At 45.2% G+C, this 12,137-nt stretch overlaps 1 protein-coding gene across 2 annotated transcripts in view; it reads right to left on the bottom strand.

The window, feature by feature from the left end:
* LOC102375127 (solute carrier family 22 member 5) overlaps positions 1 to 12,137 on the bottom strand; it is a 55,408-nt gene that overhangs the window by 9,124 nt on the left and 34,147 nt on the right. For both annotated transcript variants that reach the window (XM_025204039.1, XM_025204040.1), the window contains 2 exons: positions 5,858 to 5,984; positions 727 to 827 (listed from right to left, as the gene is read on the bottom strand). In XM_025204039.1, the coding sequence (XP_025059824.1) occupies positions 727 to 827; positions 5,858 to 5,984 (228 nt within the window). The remainder of the gene's footprint in view (positions 1 to 726; positions 828 to 5,857; positions 5,985 to 12,137) is intronic.

Below are 12,137 nucleotides of genomic sequence, written 5' to 3' on the forward strand. Positions count from 1 at the left end.
ATTCTAGTCCTGTACAGGGGAGGATCCTAAATAAATACATTAATAAAATGTAAAAAACACCAAACAACCCCCCCCCAAACAAAAAAAACCCCAGTAGCATTGCACTCAGTAGCCTGTATATAGGCAGAATTATTCCTAAAGACCTATTCCAGAATAATTCCTATGTGATTACTCTTATCCTGGAATACGAGCAAGTTAGTCTGAACAAGCTGAATTCACTTCCACAGGAATTTAATGAGGAAGAGCAAGTCTACTTTAAATTCACAGCCTAATATTAATCAGAATTAACTTCCTTGTACAGACAAACCCAGCCATGGTAATTTTTAAACAATAAACTTGAACTAACTTCTCTAACAGCTATTAAATTACAGCTACATCACAATAGCTCTAATTCATCTCTTTGTAGATCAAGAGATATTGACCCTGGAGGAACTGAAGGAACTGAATGGCAGCTGATGCTCCTCCACTCCGTATGCCTTTGGCTATTGTGTTCATAAGGATGGAGATAACTGCCAAGAGTGTAAGGACAATCACTATGTAGCATACCCCAAATGAAAAACATCCTACACTTCATCTTAACCTGACTTAAGCTGCTCTTTGTCCTTTGAATTCTCACTACTTGTGTTGACTGTGCCACTTCCTATAAATAATTCTTTAAGCATTCTTAGCCAGCAGTCACTTACTGTTGGCTTCATGCTTGTGTTCTTGGAACATACTTTTACTTACCAAAGAATCACTGACATAATAGTGATAGATCGGATATTTCGGGTCCTCAATAGGTCCAAAAAGCTGTACGTTTGCTGCACCTGGGAATCCAAGTCTTGCATCTGAGGGGAAAAAAAACCAGTACAAAACCATAGGAACAATGTCACTAGAGTATGAGGCTGATCATAAAGAAGACATGGACAGTGCTGATTATCTGAACAGGCTGTAGACACCTTGCTTAGTGAAGAGATTTATCTAAAGAGGATTAAAACCTGTGCATTGTTCCTAACAGTGGGAATGATGAACATTAGAAAAACTACCAAGTAGAGTGACAGATTGCATGCTTTAAAGGAAAAGGTGTTGATTTACCTCAAGTTAATGCTTTAAGAGATAATTACAATTTTGGATTAAAAGTTGTAATTATATCATCACTTCTGTTCTTTAAATATCATTACTGGGAGGGGTCTTTGCATAACTGCTATAAAGTACAAAAAATACTGGAAGTTAGGGCTCTGATCTTGCAAATATTCAAGCAGTATGTAAATTTAGCTAATAGAAAGGCTCACTGATTTCAACAGGACTGCTCCTGTTTTTAAAGTTAAGCATCTGCTTAAGTACTCCATAGGATTAAGGGCTAAAAACTGTGTTTTTAGTAAAAACTTTATAGCAAATATATGCAGTAATTTCAAAATAAAACTGCTTCAGCATTAACAATGAAAAGTGATTTAGACTTTCAATATACTGGTCTTTTGCTTAATCCACAGGACATTCTTGGCTCCCACTTATTTGCTGACAGTCTCTATGACAAGAAGACCCCTGCCCTGATTCCCTCTCTCCCACCCCTCCTCCAAGTCTAAATAACAGAGACCCCAGAAGAAGCACTTTGGTTCTTGTGAACCCTTTGTGAACACATAGGACAAAATTTTCTAGTAAAAAAGCCTTAAGATATACTTGGCACTTCGAGATTTTTCTATATTATTTGAAGTGGACGTGGCAACTTTAAATATTTAGAAGATAACATCCCTTGTTTGCTATAAGAGGGGCTTTTTGCATATAGGCTGCATCCCAATTGCTGCTATGTGCAGAGATCAGCACCATGAGCCAAAGCAAATTAAAAAAAAAGCTGTGCATGAAGTTCCTCTCTCAACAATGACTGAGAAAGGGAAATTCTAAGAAACAGTATTTAAAAGTCAATCTTCTCAATTCCTTAACCTTGCTAATAATACTTCACTTTAACTAGTGGACAGGACTTTATTTCTTCAGAACATCTCATGCACTGTGTGTAAGTTATACCAGGCAGAGAATATAACAATACAGTCATACAGCATGAATTTTGGGAACTTTTACTTAGAAGCATTTCCCCCAAAAATATTACAATGGACTAGTGGCACTGTTTTTGCAGCCAAGGTGACAACCAAGCACAGAGCTAATTACAATGCTGTGCTAAGGTGGCTATATATAGTATATAAGATTCAGAGCTTGTGTGTGCAGGTCTATCTTGGGCTTCTCTGCACAGTGACCTTCTGTTGTACAGCGGTATCCTCAAAGGCATCCAACCACTGGTTTTGTACTGTAATTTACTCCCCCATCTTTCTGGTCAGCATCAGTTCTGTATTTCTCTCCCTGATGGAGAAGTTTTTGAGACAAGCTGGCTCATGTGGATGAGGAAGTATCTTATCTGTTCACATCAAATTCCTTTCCAGCTAGATCATTGAGAGATCTGAACTGCAACTAAAGCATGGACCCTGAATGCAAGGGCACGATGCGTGTGCATAGCATGAAGGAATATGTAAAATCTGAGGATCCTACCTTGGTTGTTACATGCATATAGCCCTTTTGTCTTTAAATGAAAGAGTGTAAAAATATCTACTCTGGTACTGGATAAGATTTCACTTTGGAATAGCTGGTCCTAAATAAGTTGGCTATATTTATCCTGCACCCAGATCTACACTCTACTTATCCTATGCCCGATTCTACCACTGCTACTCCCAAGAGTACTACTTGATTATGCAAGTAGTTTTGATTACTCAAGAAGGGATAAGCAAGGAGTGAAATACTACTTTACCTGAAAAAATGGTAGGATTTCTTAGGGTGATATCTTTTATTGGACCACCTGTGTAGTTGGGATAGTTAGCCAAGCTTTGGAATGCAAAATATTCATCAGGTCAAAGGGCGGCACAACTGCCTCCCATGTTATACACAATTCCTTGCACTGAAACCAACGGACTCAATTCCAAGAGGAAGAACTCTTATTATTAAGAGTGATTAAAAAGCCCACCTTTAATCTTCAATATAATCTATCTGCTCTAATGTGAATACAGCCTTTCAATAAGGCTAATACAGCTACCATGGAAGCTGTTTTTAAAGCAAGCTGTCTGAAATACTTGTTTCCTTCAGGGTACTGCAGAGGGCAAGATAATAACAATCTAATGTTCACACACACTAGGACTCAACTCTTCTACTTTGAAAATCATTGTTGTCCGTATAAAAAGAACAACTTCCTACATTTTCAGTGGCTTGAATAGTGTGCTATTTCCATGAAACCAGGCTGCTGCCTGCAGACAAACATGCTAGCAGCCTCCCTGCCACCAGCCTGCCCTTTCTTGTAAATCATGTGATCTTTCCTAAAGGCACTGATTTTGCTCCTGTTTGTTGCTGAGAAACCAGCAAACGGGAAACTAAGAAAACCCAGGAACACAGTAAAGTTCAAAGAGTCACAAGCTGTCAAAAAAACTGCCTGCTAATGATTGAATAGGCAGACAATAAAGAGCCTTAATGGGACAAGCCCTAACAGGAAGCCTGGGAGGGCCTTACATCTGCAGTTAAAGGAAAACAGCACTTTGAATTTAACCCCATAATCTGAAGCTTCATCTATTTAACTGAACGGAAGGAAGAGTGGACAAAATGTTGGCTATACATCTGTCCGCTATCCAGGGACCCAACTGCAGGATCTGGAGCTATTTCAAGACTCCAGAGTCTAGACAGAGCCTAGGCCACTGATTATCAGCTAGGATGCTATGGTACCCTGGGGTGCCTTGAGAGCCTTTTAAGGGTACTGCAGAGTCTGGTATCTCTCCAAGGATTTCAGTGTGACTTCCAAAAGGGAGATAAAACCTGTAGAGCTAAGGTTCAAACTTATGGCTAAAACCAGATGCTGGATTTTCTTAGCCTTTTATCCTGGAATCCTACACTGGCCAACCCTATTGTCCCATAATAAGTAGCTGCAAAGTATCCAAAGTAAGACAACTGCAGGTAATTTACCATGGTGGGGGGGAACGGACACGACAACAATGACAGGTGTGTGTGTAGGGGGGTGGGGGTGCATGCATGTGTGTATCCTTCCTCTACCCGATTTAATGCAAGTCAGATCAGCCCAGGATTAAACCTGAAGTCTGTTTTTAGCCCATGTTGTTTTAGCAACAGCTCAACCAGAGAAAGAGACTCCAGGGACACCAGGTAGAAGCAAGGAAAGGACGTAGAGTAATGGTTCTATCCTAAGAAGTCTTGATAGGCAAGTCGAGTTGCACCTGCATCTTCGTTCATGTAATATATTTAGACTAGAGAGGTGTCCAGCAGCCCTGGCCAGGACTGGGACTGCACTAGAATGGGCCTTGCACAATCACAGAATACATCCACACTGCAAAATGAAAACCAGTCCTGGTAACAACTACAGCCAAGACTCAGTGGCTCAGGTTTCAGCACAACCAGAGCATAAGCTTACTCTTTGGACACCCTGGCATTCTTCACCCGGCCCATGACATTCTTCCCTGCTACTACAGCCCAGGGTAGAGGTACACCTGCCCCTCCTATAATCACCCCTTTGTCTTGGTTAGTGGACATACACTCAGGGAGTGCTTATAGTTTAAGGAATGTACAGACTTTCCAGTTACTTGAGAGGTGGTTAGCTCTGTTAGTCTGAAGTCAGGCAGAAAAGGCAAGGCAGGATGATACATCAAAGACTAATTGGTTCAGAGGCATGAACTTTCATAGGCAACAACCACAGCAGCCAATGAAGTAGGTCCTTGCCTGCAAAAAAATCATGCCTCTGAACCAGTTAGTCTCCAAGGTATCACCCTGCCTTACCTACTTCCAGTTACTAGGTACATTCCAGTCCTGAGTGAGCCTGAATTCCTGCCAATCTAGATGCGCAGTGCAGCATAGAAAATGCTAATCCATTTCTGCCAATGTTTCCACTGGTATCAGCGAACACAATGGATTCAGAGGCTACTTAGTGCCAAAAATGCGATTTTGAAAGCTCAGGAAAGTCTTGGTAGATAGTATCTCTACCCCGATGAAAGCAGGAAGTACTGACCACAAATCTCATTGGAAAGCCTGATCTCATATGAATTAAGGTTCCAGCACGGCTGTAGCTGGACATGGCTGGGCTTGGTTCTGTCATGCTGTCAGAGGCAGGGTTACATTAGATCCCACTAAAACAAAACACCTAGACCCTGAGGGACACCAGTTGGTAAGGACACCCTTAAAACACTTAAAGGGCAGAGGGGGGACTCTCCTTTGTCAGGACTGGTCCTTCAATAATGGGGGTTTACAGCATTTACAAGTATCTCTTTATTTTTTAAGACAGGTATGGCCCTACTTTGCTGTCCCCTTGCTCATCCTTTTGGAGGCTTGGGTTTCTGGCTGGGGCATTGGTCTTTATGACCAAGATCAAAGGCTACGAAAACAACTGAAAGAACTGCACCTTGTAAAACAGCCTGAAAATCCAAAAACACTCCTCATCCCACAACTGGGTCTTGCTTCAGCAGACTGACAATGAGTATCTTCAAGTATTTAGAAGATGGCAGAATGCATACATAGACTCAGGGAACATATGATACAGCACTGAGCAAGGAGTAAGCTAGCCAACAAATCTAGCCCCTGTCCAAAAGGCACAAATGGCTACAATACAGAACAAAGCCATAGTGTGCCATCCCCACAACTGGAATGGAGATGGCAGAGGGGTCAGAAGTTTTATGAATAGGAAAGACGGGGAAAGAGATTCAGGTCCTCGAGGCAGGGATTATATTTTACCCATGGGGAAAAGGCCAGGCACATAGTAAGAACTACCCTAATGCAAATGAGCAAACCAAAAATTAAAAACATCTTTAACAGTAATCAGAGCACCATGCAGTCCAATACATATGAATTTTACCTCCATAGGGTCAAATATTACATCGGGAGCTGTAATCCGATTAATTTTTGCAGCTTTACGGAGGATCATTTCTGCCTCTTGAAATCTTCCTTGGGAGATTAGCCACCGGGGGGATTCTGGGATGACCCTGCAATGAGTTTCAGAATAAGTATGTATGCCTTTCCAAGAAACCATTGTTGGAAAAGACAGGCATGCACATGGCCAGAAGCACCAACAATTTAACATGCTGGATCTTGGAGGGATTAAAAATCGCAGAGTTATGGAAAGCAGATTAGCGTACTGTAAAGAAACAAACTAAAATGTTTCTGTTGCTTTCAAAAGGCATGAAGGGGCGTGCACCATTTACACTTTCAAAGTACAGAAGGGAAATATTTTATCTAAAGAAATTAAGGCAGCATGAAACTGCACACGGTGTATTCCATTGTAGGATGGTAATAGTCAGACAATACATATACAAATTAACAACTGGAGAAGCTGTTATTGGATGAGACGCAGGGAATTTATTAACTATTCATCTTCACATGAGAAAGACTGGGGTAGGTAGTGTACTTCCTAGTATTTAAAGAGAAGTAGCACCACCTCGTGGATTCCTTAGAAAACAACAGCACTCAGTTAACTTGTGAAGGAAAACAGAGATCATAAGAGATGTTCAAATTTCATATTGTAAATAAAATGGCACAGCCCTCACTTCCCACAAACCAGTGCCTTCCAGTTGTGCCCTGAGCAAACTCTGACTCTCGGTGTAGCCCACAGACTAACAACATTCAGTCATTCCCTTCTGCCTGAAATGCTAAGGGGCTCAAACCACTGTTTCAAAAAACAAGGCATGGGTTTGTGTAGAAAGGAGCTTTACAGCCTGCCCCAATTAGCCCCAAGAATGACGTGGTACAGAGGAAGGCAGTCAGGGCCAGAGGCTGTTGTGCTGTTTCTAACAGACCTCAAACTAAGAACATTCGTTCTTTCCGCCTTCACTCAAGAGAAGCAGCAATGACAGCACGGACCTGAGAAAAATATTCCCCTTATTTGTGGAACAAGTAAACTATGTTTATTCAAAGTGAATTTTAAATGCATTCAATTCGTCTTCCCCTTGCACACTGCACTTTACCCAGCTTGCCTAATTTCACTGTTGGGTTCTCACACATTCGTGTAAAGCTACACTGTTCAGGCTATGAACACTAGAGAGGAGGATGATCATTTATTCTATAAGACCTGTTTGCTTTCATCTTTTCCTTGGATGGAATACAAGTATTCTTAGCAATACTTGGGGGTAAATTCTGATGTGACAGTGTCCTGCTAACTGCAGCTGCACATGGCGATTTAACGGATACCATACAGAGATATACAATATTTATTTCGGTACACTTTGTTCATGGGCAAGTAAAGTTGCTGAAAAGCAGATTTAAAAAAAACAACTGATAAGCAGGTTAATCATGAAGGTACAAGGGAAAAAGCACATATATCAACCCAATTCGAAATCCTGCCAGCATTTCCAAGCAGCCCTGTAACTCAGCACAGATCTTCCTGCCAACAGGTGGCCAGAACCCTTGAGCTTCAACATATTAAATAATAAAACAGGCAGCATCTCATACTCCTTCAGAACATCAAGTCCAGCAAAACCCAAACCTTTGAAAACCAGGACACAGAGTTAAGGATGCTGGGACATGTGCCTTAACTTTGTCCCCAAAACTTGCAATACACCAAAGGCAGTGGTCTGACAGCACTCCAGCAGCGTCCAGTCTGACCATGTAGCCGTGCCAATCGGTGCAGTGATTAGTGGAGGCAGGAGAGCAGAGCTGAGCTCCTGATATGAGATGATCTCATCTGTGGGCCTGCCCCATGGTGGAGGAGGGAATCTCTGCATAATCAGAGAAAAGAAATGCTTGTGCACCAAGAGAGATCCAAGGTGCTCCTTTGGCGGCTCTATTGTGTAGACTGTGTCAGTAGGGATGGGGGAGAGGGAGTCAGGGGTCTTCTTGTCATGGGGACTGTCAGCAAATAGGTGGGAGGCAAGAGTATCCTGGGCATTTAATAGTGCATGGGAGAAAGTCTAGCAGTAGATAAAACTATCTACCTAACGAGGAAGGGCTCGTGAAGGGCAGCCAAGAGGAGGTAAAATTCAGCAGCAATAACATTTCTCTCTCTGGTGTGGGCTCAACAGTTTAGCTGGAGGGCAGGTGTGGGTGGCTCCCACTTCAGTACCCTATAAAAGGGAGAGGGTGGCTATAAACACACCATCAAATTGAGGCAGGTGTCACAGATCCAGGCAGAGGATTCTCTGGCTCCCCTGACAGCAGGTGGGGCCATAGGGTGGCCATCGGTTGTCCTCTGTCCTCTATTGATACAAAACTGGATGCCTTTATGTCCTCTATTTTTTTCTTGAAAGACATAAAGGTGTCGGGTTTTGTATCAATAGAGGACAGAGTAGCAGAAAACTGTAAGGTCCTCTACGATGGCCACGAAGGCTGTGTGGAGGCTGTGCCCATTATGAAAGAAGGGGCTCCCTGTGAGGAGAGCTGCAGCTGAGGAGCTGTCTGTGATTGAGGGGGGTTTCACAGGCATTTTTAGGAGGCCTGGATGATAGTCTGAACATAGGGTAAGGATTTTGTCAGCTTTGTTTTCAAAGTATTTGAACCCTTGTTCCTTTGTTCTTTTAATTTTTCTGTCACTTTACTGAAGAGCTCTTGGTAAATTGTGATTTCTCAGCAAATCGATAACCCGGGCACACCCATTTCACAGACAAGAGGACTGACAAGCTCACAGAAACCCAGTGGGCATCTCTTGGGTTTCTGCTGTAACAAAACCTAGGGTTTTGTTACAGCAGGTTACCAGGGGGCAAGGCTTACTGCAAAACAGCTGACTAGTTCACCTGCACTTACCCTGAAGTAAAGGACTGGATGCCATATTGCACTATTATACATTGAAATGGGGTGTAATTTGCTAGTGGGGCCTTGGGAGGAAATCAAAGCTCCCACCTCTGTCCCCAAACCTTGGCAGTTTTATTATACACTGACTGCATCAAGAATGTGAGAGAGGTGTGGAGAAGACCACAGAGGCATGCACATACACATCTGCTCCACTATCCCACATAATGTACTCCCCAACCCTGCTCCCCTTCCCAGTTCAATAAGCCAGTTTAGAAAACAGTACCTTGGAAAATGTCACATCTTGCTGTCTGCTGCCTTCTGCTGCTGTGCTTGGGTATTGACAAGCAGCAGCTTGCCTGGCTCATTTACACCAGCTGTGCGCTGACCCAGGCCTCTCACACCTACTATACCCCTGTCTGCTGCACCCAGCTTTCCCCAGCCATGCCCTTGGCCCACCTTGCTACCCTGATCCTGCCCCTCACCTTCAGCTCCTGCCAGCTGCCCCTGGCAGTACAGTACTTTAACCTGTTTCTTGGTTTCAGAGGTTTAAATCTGGGTTACCCCTTCATGCCCTCCAGATCATGTCTCATATGGTAGAAAATGAGAGGCCCAGATTGTGTTAGTAAGGGGACTCCCCCAGATATGTGGAGGCAAGAAGAGGGGCTCAACCCCTCAGAAGAGGAAGATCCTCCACAGACCAGGGCTCCTACCTGGGGGACAGGAAAATAGGCTTAGACTCCCAAAGAAGGGAAGGACTCTGCCCCAGATCCTAGCTCTTGGGGAGAAGCAGGAAGAAGCGTCAGATACCCCCAGAGAGACCAGGGCTCCCCCCAGGTCCTGTATTTCTATCTAGGTTTTTGCTCTTTAATGAATATCAGGTTCTATATCACTTCCTCATGGGGTGTAATCAAGATCAGAGGCACAACTTGATTACTTGGCTTTATGCAAAAAAAAATGCCAATAAAATCAGTCACCTTGAAAATGCTCTCTAGTCCAAGGTTTCTCATAAAACCCCCAGATTTATATAATCTCAAATTTGCCCAACTAACCCACTCTGCACCACCAAACCCAAGCAACTGTGTATATTTTAGAACTTTTGGAGAAGCGTTAACCCATTAAAAGAAAGGAGCTTTCAGAGGACTATACAGCAGCCCATTCCTGTGAGCACGTTGCATAGAGAGTGCCCGAGAGATGAATACAGTTTGAAGCAATAGATCTTGAAGGTGACTACATTCTTCCTGATGAGTGTTCTCATTCCCCTTCCCTCAGTCAGTGCTCAAGAGACTGTGATACACATCAAGTATATCAGGTCTTCCTTACCCCAGTCACTGCATGCTTGGAGCTTGTTTTCAACAGGCCAGTTTTCAGCTTCTCCCGTAGACAACCAGGGTTTCACCAGCTACTTGCTCACATAAGGGCAGGCTGAGGGGTTCAGGCACCTACACAAGGTGGGGGTTTCTTCATGTAGGAACATTCACAAGGGTCATCATCCCAGCAGAACAGTCGGAGTCAAACCACCACTGGCCACCTTGAGCTACTCAGTTGTGATGGAAACTGTAAACCTTCCCAGCTCGTGCTCATGCAGGGCAATCTGTCCAGTCGATGCTAGGGATAATCCTGAAGAGCTCCGTGCCTTGCTAGCTATTCTTTCTAATTTTATTTCCCAAGCACTAGAAGTAATACATGTCAAGCAACTGAGATCATTTTGGGAATAAGGAGGTCCACAATTTAATCCCCAAGCAGATCTGCATAATCAAGTGCTTGCAGAATCTGAGGAACTTTACAAGAGCTTTTGGGGACCAGCAGAGGCAGTGGCAGATTAAGATTTATTGGGGCACTGGGCAAACAGAAAATTGGAGGCTTCCCACACCCCACTATTAACATGAACGAATCAAGGCAAAGCATGGGGGGGCCCTGGGTGGCTGGGGGGGAAGGGGTCCTGCAGCTGTGGCTGGGCCAGGGGCTCACCGATGTCATGGTGCTTGGTGGCCTGGGAGCAGTTGTCATGGAGCACGTAGCTCTCCACCTGCAGTTCTGCAGACCTGCGGACGTTGTTGGCACTCTAGCAGCTCAACCTGAGCCCGATCTCGGACATGTCGGGCCTGCTGGGCACGGCAGGGGCCGCTGGCTCCCTGCCCAGTCCTTCCCCAGGCTGGCCCTGAGAGCCACACCTGCCCATCTGCCCGCAGAGCCTTGCCGGTGCTGCAGATAGTGCATGGTTGGGAGCAGCCAACACGAGGTGAGGAGGCTGCCCCCACAGAACTGCTACGCCAGCTGCAGAGCCACCAGATAGGAGTGTGCGCTGGGCAGCCCCATCAGGCCCCCAACCACGTGCCCGCGCTGCAACCAGCTCTTCCCATAGTGCTGCCCACAGCCCAGGGCAGGACCCCTGCCAGTCCCTGTGCACACTGGCTCCACCTCAGCCTGGTGTCTGGTGTCCTACAGCGTCGCAGTGCCTGCAGGAAGGCAACCATTCATGGCTTGCCCCCGGCACACACAGTTAGCCTCCCCTGGGAATTTTTCCCAGGGGGCTCCTGATTGGCTGGGGCTCCTGGGCCCGGGCCCCGCATATTAATCTGCCTGGGTAGAGGGCTGTATCTGGGGAACTCCTTGCTCAAATAAGCACAAGCTTGGAACAGTAGGTTACGAAACGCCTGGACACAGGAGGAGGGGTGGATGTCATATACTTAGACTTCAGGAAGGCCTTCGACACGGTATCCCACCCCATACTGGTGAACAAGTTAAGAGGCTGTGACTTGGATGACTACACAGTCCGGTGGGTGGCAAATTGGCTGGAGGGTTGCACCCAGAGAGTCGTGGTGGATGGGTCGGCTTCGACCTGGAAGGGTGTGGGCAGCGGGGTCCCGCAGGGCTCGGTCCTTGGACCGATACTCTTCAATGTCTTCATCAGCGACTTGGACGAGGAAGAGAAATGTACTCTGTCCAAGTTTGCAGATGACACAAAGCTATGGGGAGATGTGGACACGCCGGACGGCAGGGAACAGCTGCAAGCAGACCTGGACAGGTTAGACAAGTGGGCAGAAAACAACAGAATGCAGTTCAACAAGGAGAAATGCAAAGTGCTGCACCTAGGGAGGAAAAATGTCCAGCACACCTACAGCCTAGGGAATGACCTGCTGGGTGGCATGGAAGTGGAAAGGGATCTTGGAGTCCTAGTGGACTCCAAGATGAACATGAGTCGGCAGTGTGACGAAGCCATCAGAAAAGCCAATGGCACTTTATCGTGCATCAGCAGATGCATGATGAATAGGTCCAAGGAGGTGATACTTCCCCTCTATCGGGCTCTGGTCAGACCGCAGTTGGAGTACTGCGTAAAATTCTGGGCGCCACAATTCAAGAGGGATGCGGATAACCTGGAGAGAGTCCAGAGGAGGGCCACTCGTATGGTTAAGGGC

Source organism: Alligator sinensis, unplaced genomic scaffold (assembly GCF_000455745.1).
Source record: "Alligator sinensis unplaced genomic scaffold, ASM45574v1 scaffold135_2, whole genome shotgun sequence".
Classification (NCBI taxonomy): Eukaryota; Metazoa; Chordata; order Crocodylia; family Alligatoridae; genus Alligator; species Alligator sinensis.